Source organism: Galleria mellonella, unplaced genomic scaffold (assembly GCF_026898425.1).
Source record: "Galleria mellonella isolate WM207_F2 unplaced genomic scaffold, CSIRO_AGI_GalMel_v1 utg57, whole genome shotgun sequence".
In the NCBI taxonomy this organism is placed as follows: Eukaryota; Metazoa; Arthropoda; class Insecta; order Lepidoptera; family Pyralidae; genus Galleria; species Galleria mellonella.
The window spans coordinates 9,698,518-9,723,512 of NW_026442119.1; the positions used below are offsets into that span (position 1 = coordinate 9,698,518).

The 24,995-nt window shown below is 29.9% G+C and overlaps 1 protein-coding gene across 3 annotated transcripts in view; it reads right to left on the reverse strand.

Moving 5' to 3' along the window:
• LOC113509622 (uncharacterized) overlaps positions 1–24,995 on the reverse strand; it is a 172,566-nt gene that overhangs the window by 141,018 nt on the left and 6,553 nt on the right. For all 3 annotated transcript variants that reach the window (XM_052899254.1, XM_052899255.1, XM_052899253.1), the window contains exon 2: positions 16,828–17,319. In XM_052899254.1, the coding sequence (XP_052755214.1) occupies positions 16,828–16,931 (104 nt within the window). In that variant the 5' untranslated portion in view covers positions 16,932–17,319. The remainder of the gene's footprint in view (positions 1–16,827; positions 17,320–24,995) is intronic.

Sequence of the window (24,995 nt, forward strand, 5' to 3'; positions counted from 1 at the left end):
TGTATTACGTTAGTATATAATTAAACTGTGTACAAAATTTCATCGAAATCTGCTCAGACGTTTAGACATGATAAAGTAACAAACAAAAAGACAACGTTACAAACTTTCGTATTTATAATATTAGTGGAATTAAACTTAGCGTATTCCTCATTATTTAAATTGTAATTTCTTGATAAAATTAAAATTATAATTTCTTGATAGTAACGTAATAATTAAAATACTCATATTGATTTTGTTGACTTATCTTTATTATTTATAAACAAACAAAATACAAGTAATTTAAATAATATTATGTAATATATAAACTTGTTTTTTTTTTTTAATTAAAATTTGATTATCTAAATAAACAATACTTTAGTTTATTTGATGATAAACACTTTTGAGTCATTTATTATTTTGGTGTATAAATATGTATGTCGACAACATTAAAGGGGCTTTACCTCGAGTGTATTCCACACAAAAAGCTAAATCATATTTTGAACAATATTATAAATTAATAGATTTTAAATCCCAAACACATCCAACTAAAGGTAGATAAATTTGTCATAAAATATCATATATCCTAAGAGAAATACTTTTTTATTATTATTTTCTTTATATGTAAAACAAAAACATTTTACACTCAATATAGACATGGAAATTACACAAAAATTTACAATTCTCACGAGTAAAACAATACAGTGTAACTAATAAGATTCAAAAGTTTAATACAAAAACATCTAATCTTGACCTATTTAATAATTTTTGGTTTATTTTAAATAATAATGATGTAAATAAAAATAATATAACTTACATTATCTACAATTAATTTGGTGCTCTGAACACATTAATAAGTTAAATACATGCTGTGACTCTCATAAGTACGACACATCAATATGCAGATATTGATTTTATAGTTCTTAAGTGGCAATTACAAATGCTGTTTATCTAAAAATATTGGTACCCATTGATCGTTTTTTACGATCGAAATATTAAGTTTTAAAAGAGACGCAATAAAATTGTTTATTAATGTTCACACGCAGTAATAAACTGCATTGATTTTATGTTAAGATTCATTGGAAATTATTTCGCTGCTGATCCTCTGATATGCATCAAATGCGGTAAACTTATTGATATCTGATATACGTATAAAGAATACCGCCTATGTGACAAAACGATTTATTTTAAATTGTAGCAAATTCTTTTACATTGATGTGTAGCGACATAGGTTTTACCACAATATTTTTGATAAGATGAACACTAGCATAAATAATTGGGATCAATTCCATCGTTTATTGCTTCTACTTAGGTTGTTGTAATAAATCCTTATTGTCTATTGTTATCGAAATACTATACAATATTTTTACTTGATAGACTTACAAATATTAATTTAAACATTAAAAGTATATGATTAATACATATCAATATTGTTTTGTTAACATGATCATAAAAAAAATCCAATCCCATATCATTAAACTACCAGACCAGTGTCTTTAAATTCTTTGTACGCTGAAATTATAAAAAGTAAACAGCTTTATATATATATATATATATATATATATATATATATATATATATATATATATATATATATATTTTACATAGTCTGAATTTAACATCGTTGAGTTGATCGGTCGAAGTCGGTCGAGAGATGGGCAGCAGCGGCCCTCTTAAAACATGACTAAAGCCTACAATTGCCAACCCCGCACGCTAAGCGTAGCAACTACTGGCAAAATCCCTCAATAGAATGAATACGACGAATTTCACATGATATACATAATTCTCAAATCTCCGACAACATATTACACGGAAGTTCTGTTAACTTGCCGCCTTTAATATCGACCAATTAATTGAATACCACAAACTATAATTATGTTTCACATGTTCATAAAGCTTTCTCCCGTCCATTTTTCTTGAAATTAACTATTCCCTGACAACACTAATAATGTGTTTCTTTATACATCAAGTAATTTATACACCGCATTCTTAACGCCCCGAACAAAAAACACGACCACTCTGCTAAGTATTCGATATTGATGGTTTTATATTAAAAACGGATGTACGCCTCTCAATCGATCATAACTTTTATTGCTCCCACAATACGTCTATTGTGAGAGATTCATCAAAAAAAAAAACGTAAACATGAATATAAAGATAAAACACGACAAATTCAAAATTAATTTCTTGATACCCAGTTTTTATACAGAACTGTCCTTTCACTTCCTTTAGAACATTTAAATAATGATCTGAATATTAATTTACACGAAGCGTCCTGCTGTTTTATTTATTCGTCAATGACAGCTACCCTATTAATGCGTAGTTTAAATTCTCCGTAAAACGAATACTATGAGTACTTTTGACGATATTTTTAATACAATATGCGCCGTACATTGTATATTTTGAAAAAATAATAAAAAATTGTGTAATTAAAAAGTTTAACACTGAATATATATCATGAATAATCGAGATGAAACGTCCATGGTCGCCGGTAATAAGACATCAACGTTTTATGGTATACAGCCCCCGAGTTAATATAATACCTATTCATTAAAAACACTTGTGCCGGGTAAAAAACAAGTGCATTATCAGTTTAGTACAAGTTATAAGGAACAGCGGTGTATGACGAACTATAGAATATAATATTTATTTATATATTTGTACAAAATTTTTTTAAAATAAAATTGTAAATAAATTGACATAAATAGCAAAATGGACAACACAAATGATGATGCTCATAATACCTATAATTGAGAAAAATAAAACTGTGGAAACTTACAACTGTTCTTTGCAATTACTAATTTAAAGTTCAATAAAGTGCTAACAATCAAAAATACAAACTGTAGGTATCACAGGTTTAATAATATTGGCAATGACAATAAATATTCGAGTATTTATAATAATCGCCTCTAATATCACGTATACAATATAATATAGGATATATTGTATAACCTATTCAATGTATGTTACATGCCTAATTTTAATATACTATTAAACATATAAAAATATAATAATTTCTTTTTTTATGATTGATATAATTTTTTTGTTATATTTCCAAAAGAAAATGATACTAATATTAAAGAAATTTTATAATTAAGTAGGTAATATATTTGATTGGAATCTGTTGGAAGAATCGTGATGTGATGCAGCTAAATAGACTATTGTTTGAAGACAAATAAATAATGTAAGTCTTTGTTAAATGGATTTGGATTTGTAGATTATCCTCCCCTAAATAGGATCTAATATTATTCTATTTAAAACCAATACCATGTGGACAAATTTACGGGAACAGCTAGTTTGACGATAAAATTGAAACGTTACATTCTACTTGATAGATGTGTTAGATAAAATAATTAATGCCTCGTTATGGTTCATTCGCTTATAGCTCATACCAATCTGTTAAACACTAAACCCACAATTACGCATATTGGCCGTCCAGATCAAAAGTGCCGACGATCTGGCTATTATGACGCGTACACGAAATTAAAACTATACTAAACGTTCAATTCACCATTAATGTTACGTATTAAAAGTCTTCTATCTAAAAATCAGATATAAAACTTAATTTACCTAAATAGATCAATTTTGAGAGTAATACCATTGAAGCTGAGCTGATAATGAGAACTTAGGAGTTGATAGATTTCAAATAGCTACATGCATAGTGCATTTTAAGAGGTTTACTAAATTTTGAATATAAAAGATGTAAGAAGGCCGTAATATTGAATCAAATACCTTTGATACTTGGTTTGATGGTTTAATTTCCGCTGTACTTAAAAAATAGAAAAAAATACACTAAAATTGGCACCTAACATTTACCACAGACACATTCACAAATAAAGGTTTCAAACGTATACTAACTCTCTTCTTCCATCAGCGTTAAAAATGTAAATAAATACCATAAAAATGAATAAGTACATTAATCAACTTCTATATTTTACATTGTCGTTATTAATCTATAATAATAAAATGACACTTTCCATGAGATGAGCCCTCAGCTTGTTGCTATTCCGAGATACAGAAAAAATTACAATCAATTGCAAAAATAATTATCAAAATCGAAAGAAAATTGCTCAATAAATGCTTATATATAATTATAATATTAAACAACATAATAAAAATAACGTCTACTTGAGAAACTTCAAATTTTTTCTACTAATCAAACTTTATGAATGATAAAATTTAATTATACGAAAGTCCATACATACTACAGGGCATCATCATTGTCTGTGTGACTTCATAAAGGACGTGCTATATCACTTCCTTTCATATGCGTATATAAAAAGAAATGATAACATTCAATAAGATTTCACCCTATAAAATATACGAGTACTTCCCTCTTGATCACTTGGGAACAACCTGACCGTCCTTTGACTCCACACCGGATCTCAAATCCATGCTAATTAATTTATTGTCACGTACCACTTACTGTGAAAGGTTAAGACGCGGATGTTTATTATTTATGAGGCATTTAATATCAACTGAGATGACAGGGTCACTTGAGAATGACCCGGTTTTATTTTTCATTTTAATAATCCCTTTTACTAGACGTCAATGTAGTATTGAATGAATAATAATTACTAAACTCTGTATATAAGTAACTTTCATAAATTATATTATTTCACAACAAAAGACCAAAAATATTACGAACCACCTTTGTTCCTTACAATTCATAATAATACGAAGAAGTATATGTAGGTATGATAAAAAGGTAATGTAACAAAACACTTTGATCAATAGTATCTATTGAAATTGGTACGTAAAAATATAGAAAATAACGAAAAAGGAATATACATAACAGGATTTCATTCAAATTTAAATTAAATCACCCATTCATCACAGCAATGACATTATGATCAAAGCGTTCAAAAGCCCAAGTAAAAAGAGTACAGAGTAATACATCACAGAGCAGTTAAAAATACAGCCCTTTACCTACGTCCTAAATAAAGCATCCCACGCATATACCGATGCAAGTCGCTTTCGAAAATCAATTGTTAGTACAACAATGTCTTATTTTCTTATTCCGCTAGACTTAAAGGTGAGATTTGATTAAAAAATAACATTCGCTGAATATGCACATACTGTGACAAGTCAACAAAGAGCGCACATACTCCTGTTATAATAATTTATGCGCCAAAGAACTGTTACAAACTAGTACAAATACGAGGTACGTAAATTGTACCTGTCCACAATAGCGGCAACTAGGTACGGATGCATTTATTTGATCACTCTTTGTGCATCTACATAGAAAAAATAAAACCAGGCTTTTATTATATTTTAGGGACGTCAATGTTTTATTTTTTATATTCCAAAAAGTACCTGAACATTATTGTATTACGAAAATACTGTAGAAATAAATAGCTGTAATTATATTTTATAGACAAAATTTGGAATCATATTATATCTAAGCAAAATTATCAAGTAGTAAAATTATCTAATTTTAATGCCAAATGCAAGGTAATTATTTTTTGCAATGGCAGAAGTTCAATTATATTAATATATGTAAAGTTACTGTTAATTTGGAATACAAACATTGTACAATAAAAGTGCCACCTCACTGCCCACCCACCACCACACGTATTATAGTGCAAAACGAATCATAATTATATACATTAGCACTTGATAATTAAAGATCCATTATGAATTTCAATAGGTGAGACTTAGTTGGTAACTCAGTCTACACCATTAGTAATGCGATACAGTGTTTCCACTGTTAACCGTTTTTTTAAACATCAAATACGAAATATTGTCGTATAATGATACGAAATATTCTCGTATTAATAAACGAGAATATTTCGTATCATTATACGACAATATTTCGTATTTGATGTTTAAAAAAATCGGTATTTCTAAAATTGAAATTTATGTTATAAATTTAAAATTGATAGACTTCCATAATAATGTTTAAGAACTAAACATTATTATGGAAGACTATCTTTAACGAAAAAAATTCTAAAAATCCTTTCTTACATCATACTCGTATTATAAGCCAAAGTGAGCCAAATGAATAGCTCTAAAAACAAATGACCATTGAGAAATAAAGATTCTCGATAGCGAGCAGATAAACATAATGTTGGCTGATACCAATAAGATTGAGCGATAACCTCATATGTGTTGCAGGAAAAGGATGTGAGTGGCTCAATTCAGGATTGTTTCTTCCCTATACTATTAATAAAGAAAGGGTGAAAATATAATTTTATTATTGTTCATCCAATATTCATGTGTTTAAACAATAATAATAAGTAATAAATGTATTATTCATCTTATATATATTCAGATAATTTGCAGAATATCAATTAGTCGGTCATGTATTCATGTGTAACATTCTTGTATTTATGTGTTATCCATCGGATATTTTATGTGGAGCATATTTCACAGAAGTTAATAAGATTCGATATCAATAAATATAACATGGTGGTCCTAAAAATATCCCTCCTATTTGTTATATGTCTAGACGTCGTATAAATTAACGTCCGCTGACCGCTACATCAATTTAGTAAGATATTGATGTAAAGTTACCTAATAAAATAAAAGGCAAAAACAAACATCATCGAATTAGCACTGTATACATGCGTCATACTTTTTGATACAAGACACACCCCGTCAAGTCTAAGAAAGCATACTTTCAGAAGCTATTATATATTGGCAACATACAAACAAAACCAAATTAGACGTAAAATTCAATCTAAGTATAACCATTATAACATTTCTACCGTAAAGTAGATTTCGGTTAAGAAGAAAATAAAGTGGTCAAAAAAGTATATATTACTATATTACTGCAATATGAGTGATAGCCTGTTATAATCGTTTAAAATTAAATATTCAAGCAGAACCCCTATTATCAGATAGGACTTATAACACCAGATACATAAATGCACTGATTTTAAATATTCCATCACCGTAGAGTATTATACGATTTCGTTCCGTGGAAACATGCCTCAAAAGACTGACGACCTACCTCTTTGATCATAATCAGTAAAGAAAACTAATCCGGCTATTAGTATTGGAGGACCATCGTACACATTAGAGATTCAATTGATAAATTATTAAGGTGAAGTACTTGACATTGGGTGTCTGCGTGAATTTAAAGTGTCCATTAAAAGAATCTGGACAATTAATGTTAAAGAATTTGAAGATGTTATGCTACTTGTCGTATTTTTTGCCATACATTTTCATAATGGACACAAAAACGGACAATACAAATATAATTTATAAATATAAACAAAAAGGGGCCTTCCCGCCTCTTTCATGTTTGTCAAAGTCTAAATAAAATACCTAGAAAACGTTAATATTAGTGCTATGTTAAGGGGATCTTCTGCTAATAAAAAGTAACAGGCTATTCACTCTTGATAGATATTCTTTCTTCTAACCACGGACCGTTCATGCTGGTTTTATTTTATAAATTAAAAATATTTATATTTCATTTATATATAAAAATAAACCTCCGATCCATTAATACAATTCTCAAATGCCTATATGCGTATTTTTTTACTTTTTACATTTAGCATTGAGGTAATTGATTTATCAATTTCTACACATACATATATACCTACTGAACGATTCCTTAAAATGTTACAAAAAAAACTAAAGCAAATAAAATTAATGAGTGTATTAACCTCCAACATTTACTTTGTAACACAAATATTTTATCATACTTAATCGAAACTGCGCCTTTATTGATTCACAATACCTAAGCACACGCGACCGTAAACCCACCTTCCATATAAGAATACAACATAAGAACTAAAAATAAGTGTCGAATATGATTAATTCGATTATAACTAACACCTACACAACGGTAGCCGAAATAAAAAATGTCTGCCTTTCAATATGTCTAGACGATAGTTTTGTAAGATCTGTAATGCGAGGCCGGGTTCATACAATATGATACTACCCACACGAACTTTATTATTATTGTTGTATGCAAATAAAAAGCGACCTTACCATAGTGAACAATCAGAACATTTCTCTGAACTATTGTCTAACATCTAATAATTCAAAATTGTGCTCCGTAAAAAATAAATCGACAACTACAATCGTCACAATATAAAACCAACATAAACTCTCTATCTATTACAAAAATAATTATCAAAATCAACTCAAAATTGGCGAAGATATCGCGTATATATAAGGCTTTATTAATTTATTTGTAATTAAACGAATTGAGAAACTTCATCTCGAAAAGACCACTCCAAAATTTAAAAACGTTTCATAATCTTCTACGAGAATTAGTAAAATAGGTATTTTGATGAGAATTTGTAGATACGGCAAATTGCTAAATTGTTAGAATGAACTCGACGCTAAGTTAACTCTTATCAAACGACTTTTGTACCCCTTTATGGGGTGGGTTTTCTACATCTTCCTGAAAAGTTATATAAAGACCAAACTTAAGCTGTAAAAATTATTATACTTGCATTTTGGATACATAATTCTACTAAAATCTTTGGCTAATATATCTATATAGTCCTAGTAAGACTATCTTTACAGTCCAATTGAGAAAAAAAAATATAAACACTGATAAGAGATGCATACATTATGTGGTACATACAGGAACATACATAAGAAATGTTGTATATAAACTATAATAAAAGGAATGGATAAAACTAGGACAGTCATGTTTTATATTATCCGAGTTCTAGGCTATGCAGTAAAGGAGTTTTTAATCCGCGGTAGTGAAAACATCTGACTATGAATCAAAAACTTGCCAGACATTTTTGTGTATGATCTATTTTGATAAGTGGTTCGAGGATTGTCCCTTGTCTACATATGGACGCTGTAATCGCTGTACCAACTGGCATGCGGTAAATTATAATCTGCTACGTACTACCACGCGAATGAAACTGCGGACAAAAGCTAGTTGTAAGAATAAATTTACTTGATCGATGAAGATCTTTACTCAACCATAGAATACCTAGTTAAAACATTACGTAAGGCTAATTCATTCTTTACTTACTCTTATATCTGCGTAGGTAGTTATTTTTATATTTATTTAGTCAAAACGTTTAATGATTATTCCTTTACACTTCGATCAATAATGTCATTTAGATACCCGTTCCAAGCGCCAAAAAACGTATTAGCTAATAACACCTCACTTACAGAATAAGTAACTATTATTAATAGTTTAATACTGTTTTTTCTTTTTATTTTCTTAAGTTATATTCATTTTTTGACAATTTTTACTTACATGTACAACGGGAAACTTGTTTCATTTCAGTGTATGAGACGTTATTTGGGATTATTAAATTTGAAGTTCAAATTTAATCAGTGATACTACATCTAGGTTATACTATTAATCGATGATTTTATACAAAATGTAAAACCGGTCTATATAATCTGACACTGTAAATACAGAATATTAATACGTGAAATACGAGACGTTTGTCATTTTAATAAGTAATTCTAAAAAAAATGTAATATTTACTAGCAGTTCACAGACAAATATTACTTGTATGTAAGTCGTAATTGCACAGTTGGAAACTGTGTTAAATTCGCGTATTGTATATTGTTTAATACAAAGTTAAATATTTATTTAGCATGCAACACAATAAATCATTTTAATGTTCATAAATTTTACGAAATTTTACAAAAACTATATTCATATTAAGTTCACATTTTATGCACTAACATCACAATGTATGAATATATATTTCTAATGAAATATCCATATTAAAATCTACAAGCATTATTATTATATCGTGCCTGAAATATATAGTTAAAAACGATATATAAATAAATCTCACTGAGACTTATAACATCAGAGCCATCTTTTTTTTTTATACAACTTAAAATGGCAAACAAGCTGACGGCCCACCTGATGGAAAGTGGTAACCGTCGCCTATAGACTTGAGCAGTACCATGGACATAACAGAGTATACTGTTTCGCTCATGATATCCCCCATGCGTTGCCATTCCTGAGGACTTAGGTGTTATTCCTCTGTAACCTGTAAATTCACGCCATATCCCACCCTCAAACCGAAACACAGCCATGCAAACATAACTGCTTTACGGTTGAAATACGAATGGGACAGAGGTACCCAAGCAATCGACTTTTGTACAAAGTCTAGTCTAGTCTTAAACTATGCAGAGACTGAATTGTCAGTACTAGAAAACAAATTTTTATGTTGTTATTACTTCTACAATCTAAGTATATGTAAGTGTTATGGTTTATTGAAATAAATTTTCATTCATTCATTCATTCATTTTTTATAAAACATTTAGCATTCACAACATCAGACCAATACATACTTATGATACAAATGTTTATATTATACAAGAGTCAAACCCGTGACCATTGGAAGATAGAGCGGTGTATTAAACCGATATACCAGCACGATCTTTTAAACCTAAACTGTCAAACATGATACAAGTGACTACTCTATAAGCATAATAGTGTTGGTAAAATAAAGTATAATGTCACGAAAGTACAGGGAAACGTAACTAGAATCGGCTTCTGAAACACCACAACTGCTTCGAAGGGGGCCCTAATTCTGGTTCGATAACCCTTCGTCTAACAACTGTTCCAAAATATTCAATTCAAATGCCAAACTGATTAGATACATCGAGACACAAAAAACTACGTATATGCTAATACATTATAGGCCGAGATCTCATAACTTAAAATCAACGGAGTGTAACTGCAGTTTATTTGCGTACTATATATACTGTAACTTATATAAAATGTCAAAAATTGTAATACACAATACTTGAATATAAATTATTCAAAATGAAATGTACAAAAAAATCATTATGAAATGTTGCTATCTTATTTGTTATTACGTATAAAAAACTTAAAAGTATGATAGTAACTAGCCTGTAATGTTTTTTTTTTTTTAATTTAGTAACAGCTTCAACTAACTAACTAACCCTGATCATGATCCTCAGGTAAGCAGTTAGCCAATAACAAGGATTTGTAGTTGAACCAATGAAAACTATTTCACCTCAAACGAAAGTATACTTAAGTATTATTTAAATGAAGGCTAACTTCTTCCATTATGGCCTATTATTTAGCCTTGGTTTAATAATGAACAATTATCTGCTGAAATGGTAATGGTATCACTTTTGTAACTCCCGATATTAATGATTATTGTTTATAATAATTATATATAAGTTTAAAATTATCTGTGTTGCCACACAGAGAATTTGGAATAAGACTACAAAATATCACCACTCCTTGTCGTTTACAGGATGTCGTAAGAGATGATGAAGGGAAGTACAATAAATCACAAGTGCAACACGAAATAAAACCTTAAAGTATTTATTCTTATGCCTATACTAAACCATCTGACCATTGTGGTAATCATAAACTATAATTGTGTTAGTTAGGAATATTCAAGCATGAGACCTCAGACTATTAGATATTAACATGATAAAAGCTGTACTGTATGACATTGCTACCGTCGTGGTATTATAATTAGTTATGCATCGTCCCAGACTAGTCTTGTTATTAATTGGCCTATTGTCTCCCTATTTGGTACAAGTTGAATACTTTTAGTGGGCGGAACTGATCGGTCAAGGGCATATTTCGTCTTCTATTGACCTTTATCGGACGTGGTCTTACTACTATCATATATTTGAAAATTTGTAAAAATGTTTGATATTACTAAATGACACTACTACCTCTAGATAGAGGATTATTTAATAATGGGATCTAGTAATCTGTCTGATCGACCTCCACGCGGTCTCTCATGGTAACCGTCATGGTTTCGTTAATCCCTGATTTATTCGTCACAATGAGCCTAACTTGACTTAATCTCACCTATCATCCCTCACTGGCATATGTCATTCAAGAAATCCTTACAAATAGGGGGGAAAGGGATTGTTAGCAATGGAGTTCGACATTGCTAGTAATATGCCCTATCAGGTCGACCTCCACGTGGTTCCCCCTGGAAACCATCGTGAACAATTCTTGTTGAATTCGTCACGATAGGCTAACTGACCTGCTTCATCCTCATCTATCATCCCTCATTGGTGCCCCGCCGGTGTATACCAATAGCGCGGGTGGGGTTACCATTCCATTATCACCCATTAAAAAAAATCCTTACAAATATTATAAATGTGAAAGTGAGTTTGTCTGTTACCTTATAGCGCCTTGACGGCTTAACTAATCACTATGAAATTTAGTATCCACGTACTATATGGGATAGAGAAGTATATAGACTACTTTTATGCTGGCGAGTAAACATTACTCTCAGCAATAAGACCGCCTTACTGTACTTATACAATTGTATCGTTTTGTTTGTAAATTACCTTGCTTATATCCTATATTGTATAATGCAAATAAAGTATACTCATTCATTCATTCATTCATTCATATCCCGGTTACGGGAACGAAGACGCGGTTAAAAGCTAGTATCATACTATATGTATATGAAGACAATTCCATCTTCATCCGTGAAAAAATCATTACATATAGGATATATGACATTACTTGCACTTTGGTAAATAAAATTTTTACTGGTCATCCTTTTTTACCACCTACATTTTTAAAGTAAATTAATAAATGCTAAATTAATAGCTATTTAGAGTCCGAAGTCAGGTATAAAATTATGATGCCCTACCCTTTTATGTAAACATCGAATATTGACCAAAAATTATTTCATTATTATATTCTTTAAATTATTTTATAGGTATTTAAATCCAAAATAAATATTAAGACACCTTTATTAAATTTACTATGCTTGTTCGTGATTTCGTTTGTTTTGAATTAACATGTTATATTGAAAAAGTCTACGTTCTTCCTCTGGACTCAAGGCATTTGAAATTTCATACAAAAAAAAAACAATATTTATTAACATTAGTATAAATCATAATATAATATACTGTATTTTGAAAGTATACGTTCTTACTCGTACTTTATTATTTTACCGTTTAGTTGATTAAAATTATTTTGTTTAATTCTTCTATCATTAGTATCGTATACCTAACCAATGATGTAGGGGAAGAAATTGTTAGTAATAAGGAGTACCTGTCCCATTGCTAAAAATACACCCTATCAGGTCACCCTCCATGTGATCTCTCCTGGAAACCATCCATACTGAATTCCGAGTATATTTATCACGATGGACTAACTGGCATGTCTTTTTCATTCTCATCTTTTTCATCATCATCCCTCACTGGTGCCCCGCCAGCGTATACCGTTAGCGCAGGTGTAGTGACCATTCCATTATCGTCCAACAAAAAAAAACAGTAATATATACTTCTGCAAAATAATATCTAGTAATATAAACTATTAACTTTATTTAGTACATCTTATGAGAGTACAATAATTGTATGATAGAAGAAAATGGTTATGTGTTAACAAACTTAGAAATTAATTTGTATATTTTACTACTTTATTTTACAAAAACCTATCTTGTCAAAATTGATTAAAACGAAAGTATAAAAAAAAATAACTCGCATAATTTAGACAGAAACAAAGCACAGTCATTTTTTGTAAGTAACGTAGTGTGGCAAACAAGCTGGTGGCACACCTCATAGTAAATAGTAAACATTGCCTAAAGACAATTCGAATTTAGAATTTTTGAAATCGCTTGAAAACTGCTATCGTAACTGCATATGTAAATAACAGACTAATCTAACGTAATAACAGATTATATGTTTAACATCAAGTAATGTGACATTCCGAGCAATTTAACACGATATCGTTACTTTTTTAACAAAGTGTTTACGCAAACATTCGTTGAGTTGTATTACCGAATATTTAATATATACTTCGTAATATTAACTTTATTAAATAACTAGCTGATTTTCGCTGTTTCACACTTATAAAATCGTTATTTGCCTTTCCCGTGAGAATTTCACAATAACCCTTTCTTGTGGACTTTATATATACATATATACACTAAATTTCTGTTTCGTGAATAAAAATTTTTATGATTAATATTTTTGATAATTTTTTTGATATAATACAATTTTTTTCCCGCTACCTCGTTTTAATAATAATAATAATAAACTTTATTAACAAATACAGGGTTGCACAGTTACATATTTTTTGCCCTAGCTTACAAATTAGGGTAACCTGTGCCTTGTAAGCCAGTTCCTTCCAACACATAAGAACTAATACTTTGTATTTGTAGATGCAGAATTAACAAAATTTTGACGCGGACAATTAGTGAAACTATTAAAGTATCAAGAATAACAAACAAACTTTCTCCTACTTGATATCAGTCAGGCAATACTATCCACTGCTGAACATAGGCCTCCCCCATAAGAGGGAGTTCCAGTAGTTGCTACTTTTGGCAGAGAGGTTGGCAACCGCTAAAGTTCCTAAAAAATACATAGATTACGTTATTTCTCCTAAACTATCAATTTTCAGTGGACATTTCGTAATACATTAAAAGAAATATTACATTATTTCCGTCAAATTAAGTCCACTTATGAGTCAACTAACTTCTTATCTGCTACTATCTAGAAGCACTTACTCTAATCTGTCGAAGAAATTTATGCCTACGTATCCACCTGTCTATATCTTAGTATTGAGAATTGAATTTACCGCATTTGATCGATATACGACAGATTCTACATCTTACTGAATATGTACTTTCATTGCTAAATATTTATTTTTTGCAATGTTTAGAAAAGTGAATACAAAATAATTCATTCCCAAAAAAAACCGATATCAATCGTGGCAACACCCAGTAAAAAAAAACTAAACAACATAATATTTTTTTATAATATGAATATGGGACCAACCTGTAGGTGCATCCTTTTAGATAAAAAAAAAAAAGATTTTTCACAATCGGTTTATATATGACAGAGTTATAAGTAACTAATATTAAAAAAAAGCAACCAAATTGAGCACCTCCTCCTTTTTGAAATCGATGGACAACTCATTTATTTTATTAAGCAATATCATTGTACCCCAGTTCGTAGGGTATATACTCGTACATCATCAGCCCTAAAAGTGGCAAACTATCGATAGATACGTTTTCGCTACTGCATACTGGAACGAGCTATCTAAGTACGACGTTTTATTCTTTTACATTGATTTTACAACAAAAATATATTTACGGATAAACTGGCTCGCCAACATATTAGAAGTAGCGGAAGGCCGCAATAAAATCTGCTAAGTCAACTTTCCACTAAATGATCTACTAACTTATTTATTGTAGGAACCTGTGTACAAGTAATTACAGGGTAATAATCGTTTATTATCTTCTTGTGACTATTAAAACAAACATTATCATTCATCTACGTGTGGCAGTAAAAATATTTTACACGAGAGGTAATCATAACCGAAGAGCTATGTTAACTATACACTTTTTGTGAACAAAGGCAAAATACATAGAAGCGGGTAATGAAAACTGCATCGTAAATCGAATAGTAACTAGCCACTCCCGGACTTACAGTGTCCGAAGGAACGGAATTTAACGGAACGCGCCTATAGACAAGTTTTATGCCTTTACATTGATGAGCATGAAGCAGAAAAGGTCTTGGGGCTCAGTAAAGTACTGTATAAGGACCGTCCTACTAAGTGGTAGCGGTAACTGTAACCAAAGAGGGACCTCCCCCACGACGAATGTTTGACACTTGTAACTGAATGGTTTTTTATCCAGCCATTGTTATCTTCATTTTCCAAACAAATAAATATAAAAAACTTAAATACAACGATAAACATTTTTATATGAAGAAAATCAACTTTTATTTAATAAATTTCATGCCAATGACTTCGAACGTGATAAATATATAAACTTAGCAAATCGTGTATTTAGATGTAGATTTAGCTTCACAACAAACAGTTATGCTTCTTAAAAAACGTAAATTACGTGTGTCATAAAATTATTATGAGACCTGCATGGGAGCACACTCAATCAACTATGAAAATAGTTATCAAAATCAATTCAGAAGTGACGATTGAATAATATATACCCAAAAATACAGACAAATTGAAAAACCCTTATTTTCTTGGAAACATTTTAAAAATTAAAATCTTTCGAAAAATTATGAATTCAGTGATCATATAAGTCATATGACAATATACTAATCAAGCTTCCCGTAAATAATCAGGGTGAGCATCCAATATGAATTGATATTCATGAGGCTTCCATATATTATACAATTTAAAAACACATTTTTACCGTAATGGAATGCATAATAAATTTCAATAACATTAGATGGAATAGACTAATAAATTTGAATATGAATATGGAAGATAATTTGAAATAATTGAATTTTCCTATAGTGGCACTCCACTTTGTAGCATATAAACTCAAATTTTATCGATTCATTAACAGTCTTTAATGACCAATATGACCAACTAGTTTATTATTATTTATATATGAATATAAATAATCATAAATTGATTGTATAAATAATAATAAGTTTATTTCCTAAATTAGCCCGATTGCTAATCGAGCATAGGAACCTTTTTTAATCGATGCAAAAGTGACTTCATATAGATAATAAAAGTTTGTTTCGTGTCTTACCAATCAAACATAGATCAGCTAATTCTAATATCGATTAATTCATTAGCTTTTTTGCTATAAACTACTAAAGAATATTATACATATTGTTACTTCACGACATAATTAATAAGACATTTATCTGTAGTAATAATTAACATTTTCAACGATATAGTATTTCTGGAATTGACAATTAAAACTCATCATTTAACTCTCCCTTATTCATAAAAAGGTCAAAGCTCTTAGAAACCTATTTTAGCTACTGAAGATTTTGTCTTTGTCTTTTGTACTAATTTATCAATTTGGAAGAAAGTGACAAAACGCTTTAATAGTTAAAATAGGCTTGTAGAATGTTTCACTTTTTATCAATAAGGTAGTAGGACAAGTTCGTAAGTAAACACTTCACTAATTTAATAATATTAATATAATTAAAATTAGTAAAAATAGTACTTACGTGTATACAGTTAGTAGCATCCAGCACTGCAGTCGCGCGCCGGGAAGCCACGTGACGTAGCGACCAGTCAGCGCACAGTCGATCCAAGATGCAATATATATCATACCACCGCAGTGGCGTATCCAGTACGGCGGCACTAGATCTCTGTTTTTTACTTCTGCTATTGGTAACTTACTATTGCTATTGATCTTGACTAGTTTGGTTTCAAATTATTGAAATATATTTCTTATAGCTTGCGTTCGTTTAATTTTTTTAACAGTTGGCCAAAATGTTTTCTTTTTTTTAAATAATCTACTTATCTAAGCACCGGCTGTCGTCAGCCGAGCTGTAGCTGATGTCTTTAGGAGCAAAAGAGATGACTGAGGTAACTCTTCTTAGAGCATACCCCAGCATCTTTGTTTTTATAACAATTTTATAAATTGCAGTGTTACCAAAAATCAATGCACGAGATATTTGATGACATGTCGCGTAACTATATTTTCCATATTGTCTCTGAAACAAAGAAAAAGGTCAATTATTTAAACGTATAAAACCAGTTAATCCGACTTGTCAGAAATACATTAGAAACTATCTAAACATAGCCGGTCAATAAAGGGCTCTTAGTCGTAAATAAATCACACCTTCACACAAGCCCCAAGTCCCTATTGTTTAAATGCTACCAAACATACAAAAACTTTTATTTTTCTCGCAAGGTGGACATGAAAAAACGAACCGAACGACGATTGTGCAATATCACAACAGAAAAATCATTAAACAATGGCCATGCCAGGAATTGAGGTGTTTATTATATCGGGCCACGTTCATTCCGAGTCATTCTGCAAAAAAAAATCCTGGAATTCAGGTAAACTGTCGATTTTTTGCAGTCCGGAGAACTTATTATGCGGGATTTATGTCACTTTTTGTTGCGTCCGAGCTAATTATTGTTATCTACTTTCTGCTTGACCAAAGCGTTTTCTATAGAGCAATAATGGCCCACTAATTCTCATGACACCTCAGGAGTTAAAGCGTCAATGATTTTAAAGACTGCTATTGTGTGCGTGGACAAAGCCACCCGCAAGTCCTACTGTGCTTTTAACATTTTTATTTGCATTGTGGATGTCTCATTCAAGTCTGCAATATCAAGCTTCCACTTTTACGACTAAAGTTTCATCTTACACTAATTAAATATTTCTTATATTTTTCGTTTGCATTCTGAATTACCATATCGATGACTCAGTCGATCACTACCTCTAATAGCCTAACAAAGGATTGCAATTTTTTTTTTTTTTTTTTAACAACGATAATCGGCTTTGCAAAAGGAAAGCAGCAACAATAAAATATCGAATTTAGAACAGCAATCCGGGCGCAGGGGTTATTATTTTAGCCAACAAAGTAGAAAACCATTTACAATAAATCATTTTGAATGCTTTCTTGGTTCCCATACGTCGAGCGGGCGACGCAAAGGGTGATTTCTGTCTGAGTGTACATAAATAAAGGTGAAGGTCCTGTGTGCGGATCCCAGGTACGTTTGGTTTTGAGTTAAATGCACATGTATTGTTTCACTGGAAGTGATACAGTTGGAACGGACGAGTAAAACGCGTATTTAATAAATTATGCACAGAACGACATCTACATGCATTTTTGTGTACTTTCGTTATTGTGTAAATACAATGTTTTCTTTTTTTATTAAAATATTCTTTCTAATGAGTCCACTACTACTTGCTGACCTATAAAATTTAAATATGTATTATTATCATGTCTATTTTCGTGTAATAGATGTTACAAAATTTGTCACTGATATTGCATAGCTGTTATTGTTGACAGACTTAGATAATAAAGTTTACCTTTGTATACGATTGATTGATATTATAACTGAACAACGACAATCGACAAATGATTCACTGTCTCTTTCAACTGGAACCAAGACTAGTGAGTCACGATAATTTTCGAAACACCTTAGATCATCTAATATATAATATTGCTACTACTAACGAAATATTACAACTATTTTATGAAAAGAATTTTTAACATTTTTTATCAAATTCTTTAACTTTTTGTACATACCTATAATATATATAATAACACAGTTCATACTCGTCTCAATTTACAATAAAGTTATTTGTATATTTAAAACTTTAACTTTAATTATAATATATATTTCATGATAACTGCAACTAAATATCATTTTTTTTGCGTAAAATGATTTAAAAAAACACCGATATCGATCATGTTAAAATTAATATCATCCATATTTCATTATCGTACATATCGGCACGGAATTTAACTCTATCGATCTATCAAAATTGGTGAATAAATCAAAAGAAATTTCAAATTGAGAACATTATCCTTTTTGAACTTTTAAATGATCCTAATATCCAGTCGAGTATGGCTGTTCGAAGTTCAATTATTAGAAATATACATTGTTAAAAATTATTTAAAAATACCTCTTTACCCTCTACATAGTACGCGTAGATTTCAGAAGTAGGAAAACTATCGGGATCAAGGTAAAACATAACCAGATTTAAAGTTACACCTACAACTATAATACAGTTATTATTATTAGGACTGCTTCTAATTCGATGTAATAGCTCTTACGTAATACCGCAACAAACACACAGATAGGGAGACAGATAAAAATTCTAAATTTATTGTTTTGACGTGTATTTTATTTTTTGTACTTTACTAAGATATTAAATAATTACCCTGTCCGATAAGTGCGATATAACATCTATTTAATTTCCTTTGCCGTTACTTTATGAGCAAAATTGTAACTTAAATAAAAAAAAAGTGTATAAAATTCCACTATCTGTAAACTACGATATAACGTCTATTCAATTTTCTTTAGTGCTATATATTGCCCCCTTGTAGTATTGTGACATATAAACTATACTGAGAACTTAAAATAAATAAAAATTATTACATAAAATATCTCTATACAATGACTATAATATAAAGTCTATTCCATTATCTGTAACTCGACTACCCTTGTTCACTCGTGGCTATGTAGCGTATCAGCCACACTGTAGATTGTAAAGTAAATAAAAAATATATGTATACATAAAATTCCTCTGCCCGACGACTACAATATAAAGTCCATTCCATCTTCTGTAGGTCCGCTACACTTTGCTCACTTGTGGCGTTGCGGCGTATAGACCACACCGTAGATTGTAACCGTGGCGGCTGTTTGCTGAACGATTAGACGCATGCGCGTAGCGGTCTACAGCTCGCATAATATTCATATTGTAATGAAGGCTCCTCTTATTTAAATTTACTACGCGTAAGTACGTGTTCGTGTACAAGCACATCCACACATATTACGACACAAAAGAGATCTCTACTATTAGAATTGAAATATGGAATATTTATGGAAAAAAAAATATTTTTCCTTAAAAAAATTCTCATTTTGGTTGTATTTATTTTATTATATTTGTTACAGCATAACTTAATCGCTTACGAGTATAAACCGTTTGGATTTTTTTTATATAATAGAATATACTTTCAAATTAGTCTCATAGTAAAATTTATCGATATCTATTCAGTAGTTTAGTCTTTAAATCAAAATTAATGGTATTATCACGATTGGAATTGATGTTTTTTTATAGAAAAAAATTCCAAATTATATATTTTTTGTGAGCATCAAATCTCTACACTAAAAAAATAAGCAAAAAAATAAACAATCTTATCATAACAGATATTAAAAATCAATTCAGCCTTTGCAAATATATAGTATAATTTACACAAAAAAAAACATATTGAGAACTTTACGAAATCGATTAAAAATATCACCCATGCATCTGTAATCATTTAATTTTATTCTTTTTTTTTATGAGAAAAGACGCTTGCCTAATGAATGAGAATTTAGTCCGCCCACATAAGAATCTAATAAAACCGTAACACGATATCAACTACAATCGTTAACTATATATAACATACCAAAACGATATCTGATATGAATGCCTATAAGATTTCAGTTGCTTACCAGTCGAGCAAGTTGCGTAATGTGCAAATGACTTCCACGTAATCCTATGGAAATTCAATTTCACGTCGCATCCTACATCGCATGTAAATATAATGGTATCATATACATAGATACCTACATATATCGCGATAATATCAATATCCAATAAATTCTCAATGACTTTGAGTTGATTTTCTTATCTTTGAAAAGATAAATAATTCATGCAAAATGCAAAAAAAAAACATACAAATAATCGTAAGAAAATTAATATAGGAACAATCACATGGAATATATGAGTATCATAATCTCGTAACGTAGAAAAAATACAAGCGAATTTTTCCTTTTGAATTTGCTTAAAATTCTTAATACCTACGTATACAAAAATCACTATATACGTGCAACCGATTGTAATAAAATTCAGTAAATGTGACTTACTCCAAATTGAGAGACACAAATATTTTATGTAAAACATATCTTTTGAGTATTGACATATCCCCGTTAGGTGGCGGCAGAAGACAAAAGGCAAACGTTTATTAAATCAACTAGTGTTTTTTTTTTATATATATATGTATAAACAGGACATTAAATTAGTTACGCAGATACTATCCTTAATATATGATAAACAGTAACTGTCAATATTCTGCCAAGAATTCCTATGGATGCATCTTGAAAAAATGCAGCGACTTAGAAATACTTATATTATATAATAATAAGCATATACATATCTAAATATCCCAACAGTCTATCTATTGAACCTTACTTAACATAATCAAATAAAAGAAATCAAGGATATACGATACCATAAAAACGTCAAATTAATGAATAATAAATATTATTGTAAATCTATCATTAAAATAAGATATTTGTATATTTATAGCAAACCTATATATAGTTAAATGCCATTGTACAACTGCCTATAAAAATGAATAACCTTCCAAAGTATTAATTATATTTTATATTGAAGTATGAGTATGCTAATTAAATTTGCAAAACTATAAACAAAACAGTAGGTGGCCAATTTTATGTTCGTATTATCATCGAATTAAATATATGTTAAAGTAAATACCAATTTGGTAATTTATATTTTTGTATGTGACTCATATTTTTTCACCAACATGACGAATAAAAATTTGACTGATCGCATTAAATCGATTTTAAAAGAACATAATAAGATTAATCCAAGTGAATTTAGCAGGTTCGCCCGCTACCACGTTTAATTCTGATATGCGCCTCGAAATGGCAAATATCGTTCGCTGCAGTGTTAATAATCAACAAATACTTCTGACTATCCCATCAGGAATTATAGACGTAAGTATGTTTTTTTATTATAAGTAAATTAAGATTCTCAGATTTATGGCTATGATGTCAATCTAAAATTCAATAATAACAAAAAAGTATTTAAAAAATCTCCATAAAATAATCAGAGTGTAAAACATTGCTATATTTGCCATAAACAATTATAAAACTGCGTCTTTAGAATCTAGAGTTCATATTTCTACGAAAGTAAGATATTTATAAGAAAACTTCGGCACGTTTGGCTATGAAAATGAGTTTTTAAAAATAAATGCGTGGTAATTGTGCACTTTATATTTGCATACCAGTTAATCAACGTCACAGCTTACCTTAACTGTATACAGAAATAATAGTGTGGTAAAACATTAATTTTTTTTATGTTTTACCACACTATGACGTGGTAAAAATAAAAAAAAATATATGAAACATTAAAATGTCTATATCTTTTAATTTTACTAAATATTGTTCCCATTACAAAACCACTGTATAACAAAGCCTTACTAATATAATAAATCAACGTCCCTCTTTAAACATCGCCAAAGCCTAACTGCGGTTGCCAACCCACCTGCCGAGCGTGGCAACTACTGGCAAAACCTCCCAATAGAGCAGATCTATGTTCAACAGCGGATAGTTAACGGTCGATATGATGATGTGATGAATATAAAAAAAATAAAATAATTTAAATTTAATTAAATAAATTAAATTAATTTTTTTTTATTTTTTTAATAATTTTATAAATAAATACGTGGCCGTATTCTTAATTTAAAACTATATTACCTGTGATAGCCAGAATTAAACTTCCAACAAAGTCTGATAGTGATTTTGTTAGTACGCAAAAAGGCATAAACTACTGCAATTACTGACAAAACAGCCCAATAGTGGGAAGCTGATATGGTGATGATGATGGCATTTGATGGCTTAACCAACGGCCTAACCTAAAACCAAAAAAGCCAAACCAAACCAAATCATTTAAATTTTGTATAAACGTAGTATTTTGAATTTAGCAGGATATAGACGAAATTTTAATATCGGTCATTTGGACGAAGTCACAGGTAACAACTAGTATTACATAAATAGATCTGAAGCCTCATACAAGAACTAATTATCCCTTAAATAGGTGAATGTCTCCCATTCAAGGCGAACTGTGTTTGAATTGACAAAGGAAAATTGATGTTAATTTGGGCAAAATGTTTTCGCGCAAAAGGTGACAGAGTAAGGGGTCAGTCAATCTTTACTCAAGTCATTAACAACGTTATGATAGCATTGCAGTATTCAAGGTTATTGCTTTTGTATGTACCTTGACCTTGACCTTTCCCAATGATATAACAATACGGAAAATTGATCACATCGAATATATTAAGTCACTTTGAATGTTAAATCCTACTACTATTATAAATGCGAGTTTATAGCTATGAATGGATGTTTGTTACTCTTTTACGCAAAAATTACTAAATGGATTTATATGAAATTTGACATATATATATTACATTCTAACTTAGAATGTAGGTTACTTTATATAATGTTTCACGCAGGCGAAACTGCAGGATAAAGCTTGTTTAAAATACAATCAAAACAGACTCAATTTCAAAACGAAAATAGATACAATAACAAATAAAATACTTAAAAAAAATTAATTACGTATTTTTATTTATTTGTTTTACACTGGGATTCAACTAACCATTGGAAAATAAGGTAGTGTCTTAAACGCTACATGAATAAATGACAAAATAATTAAGTAGCTGTCACGCAAAAAAATATGTTGTATTTAATAAACTTTAACATAAAACAACAGTATTTTTCTATCCATTTAGACGTTCAATATATAAAAACTGACGGACAAAATCATATATAAAAACTGAGTAACGATTTATGTGCTTAACTATTTCCCGCGGCTTAATTCGCGTTAAGTAGGGTAAAAAGGTAAAAATCTTATATATTCTGTTACAAAAAAAAAAAGAAGGAAAGATTCACCTGTAGTTATTGTCTGTGTTTGTAAGACGATAAATTTGAGAATTCAGAATCGATTTTGATTACTTTATATGAATATCGATTCACAAATCGCAAAGCTGTCGTAGTAGCCATCAATAAAATTTATTCTTGTTTTGCTCCCGTACTAGGTTTTGTTATAATTAAAGTTGCTTTTACGCCTTGGTACGAAATCTTGAAATATAACAATTACCTGAAGTCGGGACTTAATTAAACTGGAAAACAATTAAAGTATAAATTTAACGTTGAATCTCATTATCTATCCATGATTTTTGCCTAAAAGTTATCACTTAGCTGTTTCCTTTATTATTTTCTTTATTTCTTTATTTCAATCGAACCCTTAGTACTAAATAAATTCATTAGTTACTTGAGACAAGTTTCACAGTCGATACAGTGAGAATCGCCGTAGGCCCTACAGTTGCCACTTGTTATTAAACAAATAATATAAAATTACTATGTACAGCACATGCGGAAGTTTACAAGGCTATAATATGTGACTTTATAGTCTTCCGGACATTCTAACTAAGCTCATTTACACAAAACAAATCCGAAAAAATCCTATAAGTTATAATATAATAATAATAATAAATTATAATAACTTATTATTTTTATATTTCAATAACAAAATAAGATAATCAAATTAATAAATTTAAAATAAAAACATGAAAGAAATTAAAAGTGCAGAATCAATATTATTCAAAATATTTTTAATAAAATAAATATCACTAAGATTTACCGATGCGCTACGATATTTTCTAATACATACATTTATTTCAGCAAACATTGCTGAATGATGAATGGGAAAAAGGTTTATTCAAATTTTTCTTCTTGGAAAGTTAATAAATCGTCAAACGGTCGAAAATCCCATTCATGTAAACCAAAGTGACATAGAGTTAAGAACAATCGAAATAAAATAATTCCACTTGTAATAAAATGTTATGCGTTTCTGAAA